The sequence below is a fragment of the Littorina saxatilis genome, linkage group LG5 (assembly GCF_037325665.1).
Source record: "Littorina saxatilis isolate snail1 linkage group LG5, US_GU_Lsax_2.0, whole genome shotgun sequence".
In the NCBI taxonomy this organism is placed as follows: Eukaryota; Metazoa; Mollusca; class Gastropoda; order Littorinimorpha; family Littorinidae; genus Littorina; species Littorina saxatilis.
Window position 1 is genome coordinate 49,938,771 of NC_090249.1, and position 19,378 is coordinate 49,958,148.

Genomic DNA, 19,378 nt, shown 5'->3' on the forward strand with positions numbered 1-19,378 from the left:
TCAAAGTCGTAAAAAAGGTTAAGAAATTTTGGAGAATTGTCCAAGAAGTTTTTGAAGGCGTCTACTGTGGGTGCGAATTTTATATTAGCGGGTAGTGCATTCCAATTGTTAGCAACTCTATGAGAAAACGAAAACTTGCGCTTGTTAGTCTTACAGTGTTGAACAAAGATTTTTACTTAAATATTACTTACTTAATTACTTACAAGTTTAGGCCTGTTGACAATGTCACAGTTTTTCCATCGCACTCTGCTCTGGGCTGTTCTTTGCGTCTCTGTTGCCACCACCCCCCTCTGTGTCACGCCTCTGCAGCTGTTCAGTGAGAGCCTGGATGTTGGTGTGTCCAATCCAGACCCACTTTCTCCTCAGATTCTGGCTGTCAACAGCTAGGCTCCTGGCCCGTCCTTTGCTACAGCTTTCATTGCAGATTTTGTCTGTCCACCTGATCTTTAAAGATGTAAATCACACAGGTGTTGATAAAAGTCTGACTCTTCTGCTGGACGTGTCACCTTGACCTTTGTTCATCCTCCATGACCTATTCTATACCTTATTTTTGATGGAACAAAATTTTAGACATTTGGTGTAACTTTTTCAATGTGATTATTTGTCTGTTTGTCTTTCATGCTTAAAAATGTACTTTCAAAAGCGGGTACTAAATTTTTTCTTCAAGTACTCTTGCAGTGCATGTTTTCCACCTTCCTTAAAACAAAGAGGACGTATATAACACAATATGCCAGATAAGAAGCAAAGCAAAGAGAGACATAATTCTAACCGGTATTTGTTCATTTATTCCCCCGGAAACAGAGTATGACTGTCTAAGTGGTGGTGGGGATGGTCATATACATAAAAACCCATTTGTGCAATTGTGCGAACAAAAAGAAAAGAAGAGTTTTATGTGTGAGTTGCGGCCAATGAATGCAGGAGAAAAAGAAGTTCATTTATTTCTTGTTAATTTTCAGGAAATGGGTAAGGGTCTGTGTGTGTGGATGACAAATATAACATTCAGGTTGTTCATTTCAAGCAAACAATTGAGGATCAGTCACCTTATTCATGAAACAACCAACAGACAAGCTTACAGAATATGTAGGTTCTTTTTGTTTAACATTGATTTATTCAAGCTTTCTTCACATCGTTGTGTAGTTCAATAGCATCGCATAAACAAAGGAACATCATGAAGTATGAATCAAAAATCAAGTGAATACACAGCAGATAAATACTGTATTCTGGACTAGTACTTAAGGTATATCGCATACCGTATATATATATGCAAGACTTAGCCCATAACATTACAACCGCACACAATCAATTTCTCCTTTTTTTTCTACAGCAGAATTACAGAACAGTAGTTTAAATCATAAATGCAAATATGGAATTAAATTCATGATTAAAAACTTATAACAATCATTCAATTTTGTAAAATACATGTACTCAAGTCACCCTTTAAACTCAGCAGACCTAGACCACATCAGCTGTTCTGTTCCTATCCATACAACACTTTCATGCTAAAAGAAACATATTTCCTCAATGTCTTTTCGCATACACACACATGCATAACCACTCACTCTTCGGGAATTCATTTTTCTACATCTGACATCCAGAAATAAACAAAAACAGCAATAAAGTCTTCTGGAAAGTACCCCTCTTGAGGCCCAATTTTCATATTCAGTTATATTATTCTTTTGGGCATAAACTAACAGACTTTTCTTTAGACTGGATTACTTCTAGTGGCCCTAGGCTTTTTGCTCTATTCCAGAAACAAATAAGGGTAAGGATAAGATTTCATAAAGTCCTGTGAGGGTACCCTCATGGAAATTGAGGCTGCTGCCAAACAGTATACGGCACTACCCATTTTTTTCCCTGCATGCGTGTATTCATGTTTACAAGCCCTGAGACTTTCACTGTGAACTTGGGTTCTTTATCCTTCGCATGCGTGCACACGGGGGTGTTCGGCCACCGAAGAGAGTCTGCACAAAGTTGACTCTGGGAAATAACAGGCGCAGTGGCGTGGTGGTAAGACGTCGGCCTCCTAATCGGGAGGTCGTGAGTTCGAATCCCGGTCGCTGCCGCCTGGTGGGTTAAGAATGGAGATTTTTCCGATCTCCCAGGTCAACTTATGTGCAGACCTGCTAGTGACTTAACCCCCTTCGTGTCTACACGCAAGCACAAGACCAAGTGCGCACAGAAAAGATCTTTCTTTATTTGGTGTTTTACGTCATTTTCAACCACGAAGGTTATATCGCGACGGGGGAAGGGGGGAGATGGGATAGAGCCACTTGTCAATTGTTTCTTGTTCACAAAAGCACTAATCAAAAATTTGCTCCAGGGGCTTGCAACGTAGTACAATATATTACCTTACTGGGAGAATGCAAGTTTCCATTACAAAGGACTTAACATTTCTAACATACTGCTTGACTAAAATCTTTACAAAAATTGACTATATTCTATACAAGAAACACTTAACAAGGGTAAAAGGAGAAACAGAATCCGTTAGTCGCCTCTTACGACATGCTGGGGAGCATCGGGTAAATTCTTTCTCGTCCCAACCAATATGGGACTCCCACTAACCCGCGGGGGGTACGGAAAAGATCCTGTAATCCATGTCAGAGTTCGGTTGGTTATAGGAACACGAAAATACCCAGCATGCCTCCCCCGAAATCGGCGTATGCAGCCTGAATGGCGGGGTAAAAACGGTCATGCACGTAAAAATCCACTCGTGCTAAAAACATGAGTGAACGTGGAAGTCTAAGCCCATGAACAAAGAAGAAGAAGGAGAAGAAGACTCTGGGAAATAAATCCCTCGCCAAACATGGGGATCGAACCTATGCCGATAACTGGTTTTGAAGCCAGCGCCGCTACCAACAGAGCTATTTCCCCGCCACATGAGATTGACATATATGTAGTGAGTTTTTTCTCTCTTAAATTTGGGTATAATTTGAAGTTTCTTTTATAAAACTTGAAAGATGAAGGTAATTTTTGGTTCGGGGTAGTGTGAAGATCTGTTCATTAAAATTGTTTCTGCTGGGATCTGATAGGGATATCTATAGCTGCTTTGTAACATTGCAGTTTGAATAACATGTGGGGTGAATTCAGCAGCAGGATTATGAGCATGACTGGGGTGTCTGACTTCCTCATCATTTTGAGCTTTACCTGTTTTTGCAGTTTGAAATCAACTACAGCATTACAGAACCATGCAGACCTCTCACTGATTCCCAGAATTAAGTCCACAACCAAAACAAGACTGAATTCGACCAAAAGATCAAATAATTATCCAACATAAAATACAGAAGTAATAACTCCCATTTTGATCAAAAGTTAAGGGGAAAATATTCATACCAAAAAGAAAATAAATGGTGCATGCTTTAACTGATGAAAATAACACACAACCACACTAGCAAGAACATTATACTACTCTGATTAAATAAAACATAAATTAAGTTTGTAAAGTGTAACATTCTTTACTTTCTTTATTTGGTGTTTAACGTCGTTTTCAACCATTCAAGGTTATATCGCGACGTGGAAAGGGGGGAGATGGGATAGGGGAAAGGGGGGAGATGGGATAGAGCCACTTGTTAATTGTTTCTTGTTCACAAAAGCACTAATAAAAAAATTGCTCCAGGGGCTTGCAACGTAGTACAATATATTACCTTACTGGGAGAATGCAAGTTTCCAGTACAAAGGACTTAACATTTCTTACATACTGCTTGACTAAAATCTTTACAAACATTGACTATATTCTATACAAGAAACACTTAACAAGGGTAAAAGGAGAAACAGAACCGTTAGTCGCCTCTTACGACATGCTGGGTAGCATCGGGTAAATTCTTTCTCGTCCCAACCAATATGGGACTCCCCCTAACCCGCGGGGGGTAATGAGCGAAGTGGTAAGAGACAGCGGTATACTGCAAGACATAAGCTCTTCTTCATTCAGGCCTGTGTTTCCTAATACATGTCCTGCAAATCACTTGCACTCAAACAACTCACAATAACACCCCAAAAAATCTAAAAAACAAAGCAAGCGAAAACCAAACAAAAACAAAAAACAAGCAAAAAGCACACAACCTTTGTTCATTATAGCACAGTAAGTAACTGATAGGTCTCTTAACATACAAATGCGACGTAAGGTGAGTTTACTCCTATGTTTAGCTAAGGGATCTAAACAAAACATCAATTTAATGCACCTGCTTTGACTGAAATGTTTCCAAGTCCAGATGTGCTAACCGGAAATCAATGATGAAATCATCAAGGTGAAAGGTTCAGACAAAAATACTCAATGAAAACTAAATCAAAATACTAGCATGAAAGGTACGTTTCATGAAAAATCGTTAATGGTTTAAAAGTAATGGTAGCTTGAAGTAAAACAGCTTACCATGCATATAATGAGGATTATAAAGTGGTCCTTCATGGAAAAAAAACCATGTCTAAAATCTGTAACATTTTCTCAAACACACTCGCACATTCCCAGTTTTACTTCATCCAGAGAATTTTGCACGCTACACTCTTAACAAGAGCACCTGAAACATCTAAACGCATTATTTGAACACAAATATTTGCTCATGATCACCTTATTATTGCACTCTATAATATTGAATACATCATTGATGAAATAATAAGAAACAAAAGATCATTGAAAGAAAGATTATATGTATTCACATATACAGGGTATTGCTAAGAACAGGGGCGGATCAGTTGCTTTGTAAGGGGGGGTGCACTTTGAAGCGAAAGTGAATGTGATGGGCGCGAAGCGCCCGAATTTGCTAGGGGAGTCCAGGGGCATGCCCCATCGGAAAATTGTTTGGCCCAAAGAAGCAAAATGGTGCCATCTGGTGCCATTTGAACTTAGAAATGGTCATAGAATCAGCTCTCCAAATTTTTTTTAAATTTTTTTGCTGGAGGGGGGGTGCACCTGCACCCTGTGCACCCCCCCTCGTCCGCCCCGCAAATTTCCTGAAATTGCCACAAAAATGTTCTAAATTTTCCAAAGTTTAAGGCAATATTTGAAGTCGCCTTTCCCCTGCTGTGAACAAAGTTAGGCGGATCTGGTGAAATGATGGCAAAGTTTTTGACACTTTTTAAAGTGTCGGCATTTGTATTGACGACCAGCGCTAAATGGTCTGATGTGACACTGTGGATGTGTTTTAATTATCAGGTGCCTCTGATAAACCAAAATGTAAACCTCACAGACATCCCAACCTGACTCATCCAAATCAGCATGACGTCAGAGAGAAGTGCACGCAGCTGCTAAAAGCCTCGACTTAAAAAAATATCTGAGAGGTCACTGAAGGAGAGAGCGCCAAGGCGATGATGTAACATCTGATCTATATATTAGCGAGAAACAAAATGCCCACATAATTCAAACTGTATTCTAAATTAGTGGGAAAAACTCTCAGCAAAAAAGATAGTACTGTAGCGAAAAAAAATCTACAAATAAAAAGTTGAAATAAAAATTAAACAGATTTTGGCTTTTTGGCGTAATTTGCAAGGCAGCATAAGCATAACATTTCAAGTTTTCATGTACATATGACATAACAAATCCAGCAATATTTCAAGATACTCTATACACTACTGTGAAAGAAGTTATCAGCTATAAAAATTCAGGCTTTTCACAGCTAACACCAATGTGACAGAATAAACAGATTCTGAAAATAACTCTGTCGGTTTTGTATGGGTTGTGAAAGAGTGAATACCCTTGCTTTTAGTGAGGCAAACTTTCTACACATGCTCCTTGTCCACGTGTTTCAGACACACCCCTCACTAGTGACTGGCCGATAAAGTCACATGGGAAAGTTTGACTCACTAAAAGCAAGAGTGTTCACTCTTTTAAAACCCATACAAACGTGACTAAAGTTATTTCTGAACATCGTCTATTGAACAACCTTTAGTTTGTGACAGTACGTAAAAAGCTAGGTACTCCCGAGGCAGTTTAAAACATAAGAACCAAATCTGAAAATAGATAAAGAACCCAACAAATAGAGTATTAAAGCTGGCGTTAAATGCTTCTATTTATCAATCTGTCAGTGGTTTCACCTGACACTCCACAGCATGTGATCCATATGTATGTTGCCGTCAGATACAATGCACAAATTATGGTTTGGCTAACAAACACACTCAAAAATCACACCATGGTATAAATTGTCAGAGTATTCGCCTATGTTAGTTCCATTTTACTTGCTTTTTTATGTGTATGTGTGTGTTTGTGTGTGTGCTAATGCGTGTTCCCATGATTATCGAGACATGATTTGCAAGACTTGATTCCCGAGTGAGACTTTTCACACATTCTCTAAAACTGTATCAATACCGGTATATAATATATGCATGCACTTTCCTAGCATTGACCAATTAATTTACAAAAGGATTATTCTATAAGGATTTACAATATATTGATCTCTTTAAATAAGTTAATATCAATGTTACTCGGTTATGCCATTTCAAACTTGTTTTTATTAATTTAAAACAATCTTTCTCCACACAGTTTTTCATCAGAGAATCATCAATATATTTGTTGAGACTCGCCATGATGATTGATGCCTGGTAAACAATATCAGATCGTGTTTTCATCAATACGTAAATATACAGATCAGTAAGTTACTCACATCACAAACTTCTCTTTCTTTCATTTGTTTTATCAAAATAAATAATTTAAAGGATACACATGACTAATAAATGCAAACATTCAAAAAAGCTCATCAAGCACATAATCAGAGCAACTCCTCACAGCGTCACAAAACCATTCTCCCACATGAAGCACATGTATACACAAGAAATAGACAATGAGACGTGTACAGAAAAAAGGACATTACAAGGAGTCAAAAAAGGGAATAAAATAGCATACAGACCAGTTGATGCCTATGATATGACAATGCGCAGGAATAGTATCAAGCATGTAGTTTAAAAATACCGTACCTGTGTACACGATCATTTTCACCATCACAGATCTGTCCAGGCTTTCACTTCTTCTTCTTCTTCTTCTGCGTTCGTGGGCTGAAACTCCCACGTACACTCGTGTTATTGCACGAGTGGGATTTTACGTGTATGACCGGTTTTACCCCGCCATTTAGGCAGCAATACGCCGCTTTCGGAGGAAGCATGCTGGGTATTTTCGTGTTTCTATAACACACCGAACTCTGACATGGATTACAGGATCTTTTCCGTGCGCACTTGGTCTTGTGCTTGCATGTACACACGAAGGGGGATAAGCCACTAGCAGGTCTGCACATAAGTTGACCTGGAAGATCGGAAAAAATCTCCACACTTAACCCACCAGGCGGCCGCGGCCGGGATTCGAACCCTCGACCTTCCGATTAAGAGGCCGACGTCTTACCACCCCGCCACAGCGCCCGTCAACTCTTTCACATCAATATGAGCACACCTGCCAACCCTTGTGAAGCCTCAAGTGTAACAATTAAGAATTTGTTTTGAATTTTCAGCATAGCAAATAGTGTTTAAGTGTTGTTTTGTCTTTCAGCATAGCAAATAGTGTTTAAGTGTTGTTTTGTCTTTCAGCATAGCAAATAGTGTTTTAAGTGTTGTATTGTCTAACATTTATTTGCACATCGACATTCATGCTTTTTCGTGGAGAAATATATAAAAAAAATTTTAAAGTTTATCCAGAAACTAGGAACATAATTCCTAATAGAGAGTGCCTGCACTGCCACTTTTCAGTGTGGAAAATGTTTAATGACCCATATTCTGACCGCTACATGGCGTGAGATTTACTGAGATTAAGAAATGAATACCAGCGCTCACAAGAAAGAGCGAACTGTAGCATGCTTGTGACTATTTATTTGAGTGTAGCAGTTTTAAGCTTGGCGTAACAGCGTAGCAAAAGGTCTTAAAGCGAAGCGGCGTAGGGCTGCCTAAATGGCGGGGTAAAAACAGTCATCGAAAGCGTAGCAGTTGGCAGCCCTGAAAGAGCAGCCTTTCCCCTGGACACACACCTTCTTCTTCTTCATGGGCTGATAATCCCAGGTACAATCGTCTTTTATGCACAAGTGGGTTTTTACGTGTATGACCGTTTTTACCCTGCCATTTTGGCAGCCATACGCCGATTTCGGCGGATGCATGTTTTGTCTTTTTTTGCTTCTATGACCCACAGAACGCTGACATAGATTACAGGATCTTTTTCGTGCAGACTTTGCCTGTGCTTGCGTGTACACACGAAGGGGAATAAGCCACTGACAGGTCTGCACATAAGTTGACCCGGTAGATCGGACAAATCTGCACCCTTAACCCACTATGGATTCGAACACGCAACCTTCCACATGGGAGTCCGGCGTTTTCTCCACTAGGCTATTGTGCCCATCATCAAGGAAGCTCTCTTATCTTGTACAAAGTCCTGAACAGATCTTTTGTGGTGAATATGATCTCTTACTCTGGAAGGAATGTGCCTTTTAAAAAAAGCCAACAGTGCAGACTGGCATATTTACAGAAATTACCTTTCATCAGCAGTTTTGTATGTAACAATGTCAATGGTGTGTGACAGTTTACACAGCAGTCACCATCAATCTGAAACTCTCACAACACTTTGGACAGATTTCAATCCTATGGCTGCATGAACATATATCACAAAGCAATACTATCATCAATGGAGAGAAAAAAAATTGACTATCTCTCCCAAAATGAGCCTCTAGCTGACAGCAGATACAGAGTTCTTGGCAAGTGAAGCTCCACACTGAAGGTATTCATGCATAACAACACTCCTCTCTCATTAACACCTGAACACACGCTTATCATCCAAACATAAGACTATTTACAGTAAAGCACACATACTTCTGCTGCAAACAGACAGACTAATGAGCGCTTCTGGAGCGATGACGCGAGACAACTCCTGTTATCTTGCCGCGAGGTTCCGCCTGTTACCATTGTCTTATTACTGTATAAAATGCGCGACTTACACACGAACTGTTACCAAAGCGACATGCTATTTTGGACCAATGCACGTTTTTTTCCTTTCTTGTGTGATCTTGCCGCGAGGTGGCGCCAGTTACCAGCCGAAAGAAAGAAGGGGCATAACCTCACCAAAACCGCCCATTGTGACACAGAAGTAAGAACTATCCACATTGGTACCTGCGATGTCAGGCCCCTCTGATGTGAGGTCACCTCCCCAGGAAAGGACACTTTCCGTTTTCCCAGTGTCTTCTATCTCGGTCACATTATACCTGTCATGACAGGCCACCTGCAATGTAGGGACACTGTTGGCTGGTCCCAAGGGTGTCCTTTCATGGCAGGTACCACTGTACTCTCAGATCAATTTTTCCCATATGAAGCAAGAAGAGAAGTGGCCGGTGCTAGCTCTTGACTGGCCGAGTGGTGTTGACGCTGATGGGCTGTAGGTCAGCTGGCTTGAATGACCTGAAACAAGGACCAGAGGAAATGTCAGCGCTAACAGCTATTCTGAGTTATCCAAAAAAAGAAGCAAACCTAATAAAGTTTATCACGTTCATGACAAAAATGAAACAAAATGTGCAATAAAAGCTTTTAAACAATGGTGTGAGAGAATGTGTGTGATTGGATGGGTCTTGGTCAGTAGCAGACACAATTTTGCCACACTAGCATTGCGCTTTTTAGTGCGGAGTACAAAGTGCTTAAATCAGATATGTCAATTTTTTGGGGTACAGGACTGCGCATGCCCTGCCATCCAATATATGCCAAAAAAATATTGTTCAAGGGATTTCATCAATGTTCATGGTTTTATGTATAGTTTCTAGGCTAGCCAATACTTTCAATTTCAGACAATGAAAATATTGATCTGAGAGAGAGAGAGAGAGAGAGAGAGAGAGAGAGAGAGAGAGAGAGAGAGAGAGAGAGAGAGAGAGAGGAAGTCAGAACGTTTAATCGCCAAAAACATGATAGTTCATTGCGATGGGGAGGTTGGGGGAAAAGGAAACAATTTCGATGGCAAGAAAAGCGTTATAATGTACACAGAGAGAGAGAGAGAGAGAGAGAGAGAGAGAGAGAGAGAGAGAGAGAGAGAGAGAGAGAGAGAGAGAGAGAGAGAGAGAGAGAGAGTGGTTGTGCGTCTGTCTTTATAAGAGAAAGAAGGACAGAAAGGGAGAAAAAAAAGGCAAAGAAATAAGGAGTAAGAGGCAGTGCTTACGAGTACGCTGAAGCCGGCGAGCCAATTAGTAAGAGATGGCTTCCCTTTAAGTACAGCCTCCACATGCTCTGGAAAAAATAGAACAAACCAATTTTGACCAATGTACAGATATGACAAGTGATGATGATTCAGTTGAACCTGTCTGTAGCAACTACCCACGGGACCAAGCAAAACGGGTCCTCACAGACAGGTGCTCATTAAGAAAAGGTGAGAAAAAAAGTCAGTTTCTTTGGGGTGATGTAAATGGGCAGGTGGTCATTATTAAGAGGTTGTCGCTAGGGCACATTCCACTGCAAGAACAGATTCATACTTATGATCCTACCTCCTACTGATGAATGATAAAACCCATTCCTTATTATCCATTTGATGGTGTCTGATATCTGAATCTGTAAAAAAAAAAATTTAAAAATGTCTCTCCTGCCTCTCATTAAAAACCTGATATGTTAAAAACTAGCAAATACCAGACCTTATTGTTTTGCAAAGACATAAAACAGCTTTTAGTCTGAGTTTGTAGATCTAAATGTATACACCCACACATACACATCCACTGTGAGAATTCATGAATGCTCATACACACACACACACACACACACACACACACACACACACACACACACACACACACACCAGACAACCAGACTTACTTTATGAAAACCTCGGACATCAAGGTCCCAAATATGATAACACTGTCAAAATGAGACACATGAAAAAAATTAAGGCGCATATTTATGAAATGAAAAAATCATTTAACATACAAATGTATAATCACTGCAAAATCATGTGCAACTTAGTCTTTTATCATCAATTCCATCTATAAATAAGTTTCAACAAAAGTGCAAATCTCCGGAATTTTTGGTGACATGACACAGAAAGAATCACCTAGGACAGATCATTGGAGGACAGACAGGCAGACAAGACAGACAGTGAGCGAGAGGGAAAGAGTGCGAACAAGAGAAAGAGAGAGACAGACAAAGAAACAGAGAGAGAAAAAGAGAGCCAGACACACTCACACTTGGACATTACCAGCTTCTTCAAACTGACCTGCATCAATATAGACGAAATAAAACTTACATTTCTGCATCATTTTGCATAATACACACATGACAGCTTACATTTTTGCTGACAGGTTCCAAGACATCTTGTTAATTACCTTAGCTATATGCTTCCACACTTTAAAGTCACTGGCACTGTCCATCTTCATGAACATCAAATACACCTGTTCCTGCAAAACAACACACAAAACATACTGTAAGAAAACAACAGAGAACAGCTCAAGGCAAACTCCTCATGAAATTCACCGTCTCAGATCTGACCAGGCTTTGACATGGGATTCTTCTTCTTCTTCTGCGTTCGATGACGGCCATATTATCGTGGAAGCGTAGACAGCCGATTTTCTCCCCACGCCAAGTTGGCTGCTGTCTTCCGTCTTCGGTGGTTGAGGTTCTTACTCAGGGTTGCCTCCTCCCCAAGAGTAGCTGCCTTGCTGGGCTGTCGAGTCCACTCTACCCGGGTTTGTTGTCGAAGTTTTCCTTCTCGTAGCCTTTGCCTTTCCCAAGGCGCACACAAGGCAGTGCGGGTTTTGAAATCGGAGTTGTCCTTCTCCTAGATGAGCGACAATCCAAGGTTGACGAGCCCCATCTGCCCGAAGCAGCTGGTTTTAAGGCGCCAGGGACCCGCCTGCATCCCTTCTCCTGTTAGTCGAAGACAGGGCCCGCCACGTGAAGGCCAGGAGCTGGATTTGACTGTCAGAGGTGTTTGGAGACACGAAGCCATATGGAGCATTTCTTGGGAAGTAGGCGCTTATCTCTACTTCCACCCCGGCATAACAGTCCTTGGGCCCCTGACATGGGATAAGATCCACACACTTGGTCACATACCAAAAATGAACAGCCTGTATGCTCTATGCACAGTGGGATACATTTTTTTTATGATCTTGCTTGAAGCATACAAATACCTGAGAGTGGTTTTAAAAGAAGCATGTTTTATTCCATTCCTACACAAGGACCATGATACAAGGGAAAGCACTCTTACACAGAATAGTTACTCATCCAGAGCAGTCACTCAAAACAATGTCAATACACTGCAGGTACTACTGTACCACCCCAAACTCTCATATTCCAGCCATACATCAAATGTGCTGTACCTTATTTATTTATTTATTAAGGAGATTTCTATAGCGCATAACTAAAAGCACTATGCGCTTTAAAAGCACTATACCTTATCACTCGTTTCATCCTTGGGAGGAATAAAGTTGTCGTCACAGGGGTCAAGACTGTGGTCAACCAGCTTGGCCGACTTGATGAGTCCCTTGACCACTTCTTCATACGGCTCCTTCTTCATTCTTTGGGGTACAAAATGTTCACACATCAACATGCTGTCAAACCAGAATACAGAAAATTGTACAAAATACTTAATTGCCCGTAGTACCAGAAATGTGCCTTAATGTTGTGGTAAAAAAAAGTGAAAAGACTAAGCCACTCATTCACACTAAAAGTATAAACAAATTAGCCAAATTTAGTTGTTGCATGCTGCACTGCCAAACAAAATTCAATGACAAAAATCTAAAGGAGGGAAAAATCAAGATACTTTAGCCAAAGGGTAACAATCTCCATATAAAAGAAAAACTACTCACTAAATGAAATCAGGTGTCTATTGAATGGCTTTCAAAAATATATCTGTAAGGTGAATATAGACCAATGAAAACAAAGATAGGAAGAGAAAGAGGTGGGATAGAGCGGGGTGTGGGGTGGTAGGCGGGTGGTCATTTTGGGGAAGACGGGTAGCTTGGAAAGCAAGAGAGGTGACAGAGGTGCTTTCTTAGATTTTCCTTTTGGTAACATCTGTAAATTCATCTCCATTTTAAGACTCCCTCTCTTTTAAGATCTGATTATGGAGGTCTGAAAGAGGGGGGGGGGGGGGGGGAGGGGGACCACTGTAGCACCACTATCATAAAAGGCAATAGTGGTAATCAGTAAAACTAAAATGCACTCACTTGTCTACATCCTTCAGCTGAACCCCAGCCTGAGCAACAATGGAATGTTTCTTGAAGTAGAGGTCCTGAAAGTAGGGGTTCATGTTGAGGCCCTTGGAGCCGAAGTGGAACGTGCGACTGATGTCGGGGATGATGCACTCGCGCTCTTTACGCACGTAGCTTGTCCTCATCCACATGTCCCAGTCCCATTGCTGCACAACACACACATGAACATAAGACTGTTTAATGAAAATAAAATACACACAAAGCATGGAGTAATGTGCTTGAGTGCTCTTAAAATTGATATATTAACAATGCACACAGGCATGCACGCACACACGCACGCACACACACACACTTTCTTCACATATTACATTCAAGAATTCACTTGTAGATAAAGATAAGACAACAAATTCTAAATTAAACAAGATCACCTGCAACATCAAAACAAGGAGTTACAGTTTGAATACTATCACAACAAACCTTTTCAGGGCTAGGCCACTGCTGTTCTAACTCTTCCTTGTAGAGCGACCTCTTCAGCATCCAGCCCAGGCCTGGCATGGTCTCCACCCGGTACAGCAAGCTAGGGTCCTTGCATGAGTGTTCATATCCCTGGAAAGACAACAAACACTTTACCGACATTCACTGCAAGCCTGGCATTGTCTCCACGCGGTACAGCAAGCTAGGGTCCTTGCACGAGTGTTCATAACCCTGGAAAGACAACATACACTTTACTGACTGCAAGCCTGGCATGGTCTCTGCTTTGTACAGCAAGCTTGGGTCCTTGCACGAGTGTTCATAACCCTGCACACAAGGCGCACGCAGACACTAGATCCAACAACAGTGACTTCATTATCTGTGTCATGCCTGGCACAGTCTCCAGCATATCAAAGATCTTGTGAAGGTTTCTTTTTGTCTATAATGAAATATTCCATCAACTTAACCTTTCTTGCTTTATTTTTATTCTTCGTTTTAAAACCTCAGCTTTTGACCTAGATTTGTACTCACTAACATCCGTTTGTTACTGAAGTTGAGACTAAAAGTGTCAAACAATGGATACGGAGGGCAGAAGGAGATTGGAGAGTGGGGGTGAAGGGGAGTAAAATAAACATGACTGACTGTTCAATTTTTTGTTTTACAAACCTGATCATTCCATGCTGATATACAGTACAGGCTGGGATCCTCTTCAAGCAGCTCTCTTGTTTGGCTGAAGTAACTGCACACGGAAGAATCACATTATAAACACATTCAATTACTTATTTGAGCATTAACTATTTTAATGATGCAAAGTTCCATCTTGTTCTGTTTGTTTGATTTGTTGTTTGTATTTGTTTCATTTTGTTTTTTAATGTGTAAAAGATTCCATGTCTTGTGAAACTGTCTGAAAATAACAAGACAGGTACAAGTTAACCACAGAGGGAATACATGTATATTTTTCCCCATGTTGCTTTTGTTTTCAAAAAGTTGATACAGACAAACTGTGATATGTACTGAGTGAAACTTACTTGAAAAAATCTGGAGAAACATCCAAGTCCTCTTCAATGACTATTGCAAACTGCGCTTCCTGTAACAAATACGAACATGAGTCTTTCCTGTGCAAAATGTATCACCAGCATAACATTTTTGTGTGTGTTAATCTGACATCACTAAATAGACAGATCTTGATGATAGCATATGAAAGGAATGAATGCCCAAATGCCTCCAACCCCCCCCCCCCCCCCCCCCATATCTTCTTATCTTTCCCTTTGTACCCACAGGCATTTCTTATACATCTCCCCGCTTTTCCTGACTTCACCATCCCCATTCCCCTCCCCCCATCCCATGTTGTGCCCACTGCACTTCTCTTTCACATGTTCTTGTACATTGATGGGCATTGTGTTCATTCATGCAAAAATCCTACCCAAAAGAGATAAGAAGAACCAGATGAATGCACACACACAAACACACACACAAACACACACATGTAGTCTGACAAAGAAACAGTGGCATTCATGCACACACACACACCCCCCCCCCCCCCCCCCCCCGCACACATACACACACAGATTACTCACTGGATAAAGGTTGAAGGTGGCAGTGAGACTAGCTTTGTAATGCTGCGAGATTCTTGCATTCTTTACACCCAGCGGAGTGTGCTGGATTCCTCGCAGACCAAACAGCTTGGTCACAGCCAATGGCTCCTGATAAAGCCGTACAAAAACATTGAAGAAACAACAACAAAGCCAATGGCTCCTAATAAGCCGTACAAAACATTGAGAGAAACAAATTGCACAGCAGTCTGTTGCTTTTTCACTCAAATGCAATCTTGTTGATAACCTTATCGCACAAGCCCTGGTTTTAATGTTAAATATTCTGATCCAAACATTGCACAAAACATGAAATACAATTTCATTTCAAACAAATGAAAAATGGACAACTATCAAACAAACATTCTTTTTTTTAACTGCCTTTGTTCTCCAAGGTCTCCTTCCCTCAAAAACAAACACACAGAAACAGAAAAATGCACGAGTGCATGCACACACAGACACAGACACATACAGAAGCGCACACACACACACATACCCACCCACACATAAAGACACAGACACACATACAGAGTGTCCATGCTACACCCACCTCAAAGTACCCATCAATGAAGACGGTGACCATCTTGGGGTTTGCTCCTGGTGTTGACAGCAGTGTACGCAGCATTCTGAAAACATCCACTAGTGTTACCACCCACCTGTATTTTAGTGGAAGCCCCTTTTAACACCCTCCAATTAAAGACTTATTACCTTTTAACACCTTGCTTTTTAAGATTTCCTGTTTATAACCTCTTTAAACTTACCTCCACTTCAAGACTACCTCCTTTTCAAGACCTGATTTTCTTACCATTTTAAGATGCCTTAAAAGAGGGGTTGCACTGTATTCGTAACTGTCATATTAGATACCCCCCCTCCCTCAAAAGCAATCACCAACATCACAACCAACACACACACACAAAACAACAAAATTCTGGCAAACATTCACCCTAAGAGTCATCAGAACGTTCCCCGGCAACACACAGACTTGTGGTTGTGTTTTTACAAACTAAACAAGTCGCGTGAAGCGATATAAAAACATTTAGTCAAGCTGCCGGCATCAAAGTAAAAGAATAACACCAAAAACAGTCATCGCCGAGGCTATATGTAGATAGTCTTGACTAACCGGGCCACACCAAAAGACCGAGACGGGCCACGCTCGTCTCCGCCCGTAGCTTGCGAACGCAGTACTTACTTAACCTATTTTATGTAATTCTGAGCAAAATGTTAGAGTAAACATAACATATGTATATGTTTTTGAATTCAGGAGCAATTGAGGAATACGATGCAATCATTTTTAAATTTGTTAGTGAAAATTCGATTTTAATGACAACTTTAATGAGCAAACTAATGAACTAATTTTTAAGCTGCCAAGCTGAAATTCAATCCCATAGTCTGGGCTTCGTCGAAGATTGCTTGACCTAAATTTCAATCAATTTGATTGAAAAATGAGGGCGTGACAGTGCTGCCTCAACTTTCACAAAAAGACGGATATGACGTCATCAAATAAATTGATTGAATAAATGATAAAAACGTCTGGGGATATTATACCCACGAACTCTCATGTGAAATTTCCTGAAGATCGGTCCAGTAGTTTTCTCTGAATCGCTCCACACACACACACACACACACACACACACACACACACACACACACACACACACACACATACACACACACAAACACCATGACCCTCGTCTCGATTCCCCGTCTATGTTAAAACATTTAGTCAAAACTTGACTAAATGTAACAAAAGGATGAAAAAAAAGAGCTGAATGTTCACAGCCTTTGTCTAAACTTGACTTCAATATTGTTTTCCATAAAACTACTTCACAGTTAAACCACAAAATCCAGATTGAGCCCCAAGCTGTGTGCTTCATCGTCACACCACTTGAATCAATCTCAAAATTGTTAGTCTTCTTTCAGTAAATGATGTCACTTCCACGGGGCTATATCTGGAGTACACCAGTTAATCAAAAATTTTATTGTAAATTTTCATTTAATAAATATACCTACCCGAATCACATGTAGCATTGACACAATCGGAGATGCCAGGTTCTGAAAAGGCTAACCGTCTAAGGGAAGCAACCCCAACCACAAAAAGTGTAAACGTAGCCATGGTAATGACCATACACCCGGGGAGTTACCTCCCATCGTGCATGCCACGTCACTACTGCTACTGAACACGTGGTTCATATCATTCGACCTAAAGAATAAAATTCTCCAAATCAAAAGCGGGGTTGGCGGGAGGGAATATACCATGTGATTCGGGTAGGTATATTTATTAAATGAAAATTTACAATAAAATTTTTGATTAAATTACATATTCCTACTCCGAATCACATGTAGCAGATTACAACAACAAGGCGGTGGGAAAGAAAATCTAACTCACTCAAAAAACCTTGCCAAAAAACTGGACCGCTGCCAAAGAGTCAGGACGGTCCCAGTGGGAAAGAAAATCTAACCAACTCAAAAGCCCTTACCAGGGCTGGCCCACTGCCAAAAGGCAGTGAGGGAACCGAGGAAAGTCCTGATTGACAGCCGAGATGAATCTCAGGCAAAAAGCGTAAGAGACAACCTCAGAGATCCAGTAAGCTGTGCTCAGCACTTCTTCCAATCTCCTAGCCGTAAAAAACAGCACAGGAATAGACCCAAGCCTTGGATTAATGACCCTGGCGAGCCAAGGGAAAGACAAGCTCCCCCCCCCCTTTTTTCTTGGAAGGAAATGCTAATGTCCTGAAAAGATCCGTGCGTAAGGTTGTCCCCTCAAAGCTGAGAAGGACAAACCCTCGCGGTGACCTTAAGACAACCATGCCAAAGTCTGCAAACCTTGGAATGTAGTAAAGCCCGAAAGGCCTGTGAGAAAGAAGTCAGCTCAAAATAAGAGTGACCAATCCCCACAAAAGAGCGAGAGAGAGACATCCGAGCACTAAGTACCAGAGTCCAACTCGAAGAGAAAACTCTCAAATAGAAGGTCGCCAGTCTTCCTCTGCCAGTCTCTGCGAACGCAGAGAGAGAGATAGCACACGACAGCAGCCACTTACGACAGTGCGTAAGCCACCGGAAGTGTGGACCCCCGGTGGTCAAAGACCGCTGTGACTGGCAACCATAAACAAAATGGCTAAAAGCCAGAGTGTTCCCAAAACAGTCTGCTTGAAGATAATTGAGAGTGAATCAAAAACCGAAAGCAGAAAACGAAGACTGGTAAACGTAAACCGTGAAGCCAGCCAGCCGTAAGACTCTCGAAACAAGAGTTCTCAGGGAACCATTAGCTAAACCTCTGCCCGAAGGAGAAGAGCAGCCAAAACCTGAGAGAGGGGAGGAATGCCACAAAGAACTACTCCTCAAACGTCCATTGTCCAAGACAATGCCCCCTCAGGAAAATCTGAATGTTACCTCCGAGGCCAACTCAAGCGAACCTTAAGTTTGGACGAAACACCAGAACGTGTCTGTTCACTAGAGAAAGACAGAGTCCGACTCGGTGAAAGATAACAAGGACCAAAGTCCAAGTGTTTGTGGCCAAAAAAGGGGTAACCTGAAGCCAGAGAACCCCGCCCAAACGGAAATCGTCCTATCCAATCTCCTTAAAAGTGAGAACAAAGGAAAGAAAAGACGAAGTCCGAAGCCACAAGAAACAGGAAGGCAACAACCACCATCGCCAAAACGCGGAAAGGCTGTTGCCCGGCCAAGGCTAAAAGCCCTGACTCCCTGAGGTCGGCCGTTGTTCCATCCCCCCCGACGTACCAAGAAACGTCGGTGAGAAAAAACCAACCTCGCCGGTAAACCCGGAAATAAAACAGCAGCAGCCCATGGCTGAAACAACTGTTACCCCAACCGAAGAAGGAAGAAGTATTCCGACGGAGGCTGCCTATTGGCTGCCAGCTTAGCTTAACCAGAGGATTGAGCATGCTTCGAGAAGCATGCTTCACCTGAGGATGCTAGCTTTACCTTACTTCAACCCTTGTAAAGCAGTCAGAGACCTGGTGATCTCTACTCGACTGAATCTCTACTGCGGGCAAAGCTTAAGTGACTCTCTTTGACTGTCCAGGGAACAGAGAATGCGAAAGAAACAAGTCCCTCCGACACCCGCCATACGAGCGTAGTGAAGGAAGGGCAGCCTCATCTGCTCTTCGCTCACCCTAGCAAGGGCTGGCCAACAGAGTAGAGAAAGGAGGCAAGTTCCAAAAGCTGAATTAAGCAAGAAGGAACAAAAGATGAAGCCCGTGTAGCCGAAGCCAGCCAGGGCTGAGCGTGTTC

At 41.5% G+C, this 19,378-nt stretch overlaps 1 protein-coding gene across 1 annotated transcript in view; it reads right to left on the reverse strand.

Moving 5' to 3' along the window:
• Positions 1-1,085: 1,085 nt before the first annotated feature.
• The window catches only part of LOC138967375 (protein O-linked-mannose beta-1,2-N-acetylglucosaminyltransferase 1-like), a 39,076-nt gene continuing 20,783 nt past the window's right edge, over positions 1,086-19,378 (reverse strand). Inside the window, exons 11-21 of the mRNA XM_070339908.1 lie at positions 15,678-15,753; positions 15,116-15,241; positions 14,567-14,625; positions 14,205-14,277; positions 13,545-13,673; positions 13,083-13,273; positions 12,308-12,431; positions 11,241-11,312; positions 10,735-10,776; positions 10,091-10,158; positions 1,086-9,345 (exon numbers count right to left, since the gene is read on the reverse strand). Of these exons, the coding sequence (XP_070196009.1) occupies positions 9,282-9,345; positions 10,091-10,158; positions 10,735-10,776; positions 11,241-11,312; positions 12,308-12,431; positions 13,083-13,273; positions 13,545-13,673; positions 14,205-14,277; positions 14,567-14,625; positions 15,116-15,241; positions 15,678-15,753 (1,024 nt within the window). The 3' untranslated portion in view covers positions 1,086-9,281. The remainder of the gene's footprint in view (positions 9,346-10,090; positions 10,159-10,734; positions 10,777-11,240; positions 11,313-12,307; positions 12,432-13,082; positions 13,274-13,544; positions 13,674-14,204; positions 14,278-14,566; positions 14,626-15,115; positions 15,242-15,677; positions 15,754-19,378) is intronic.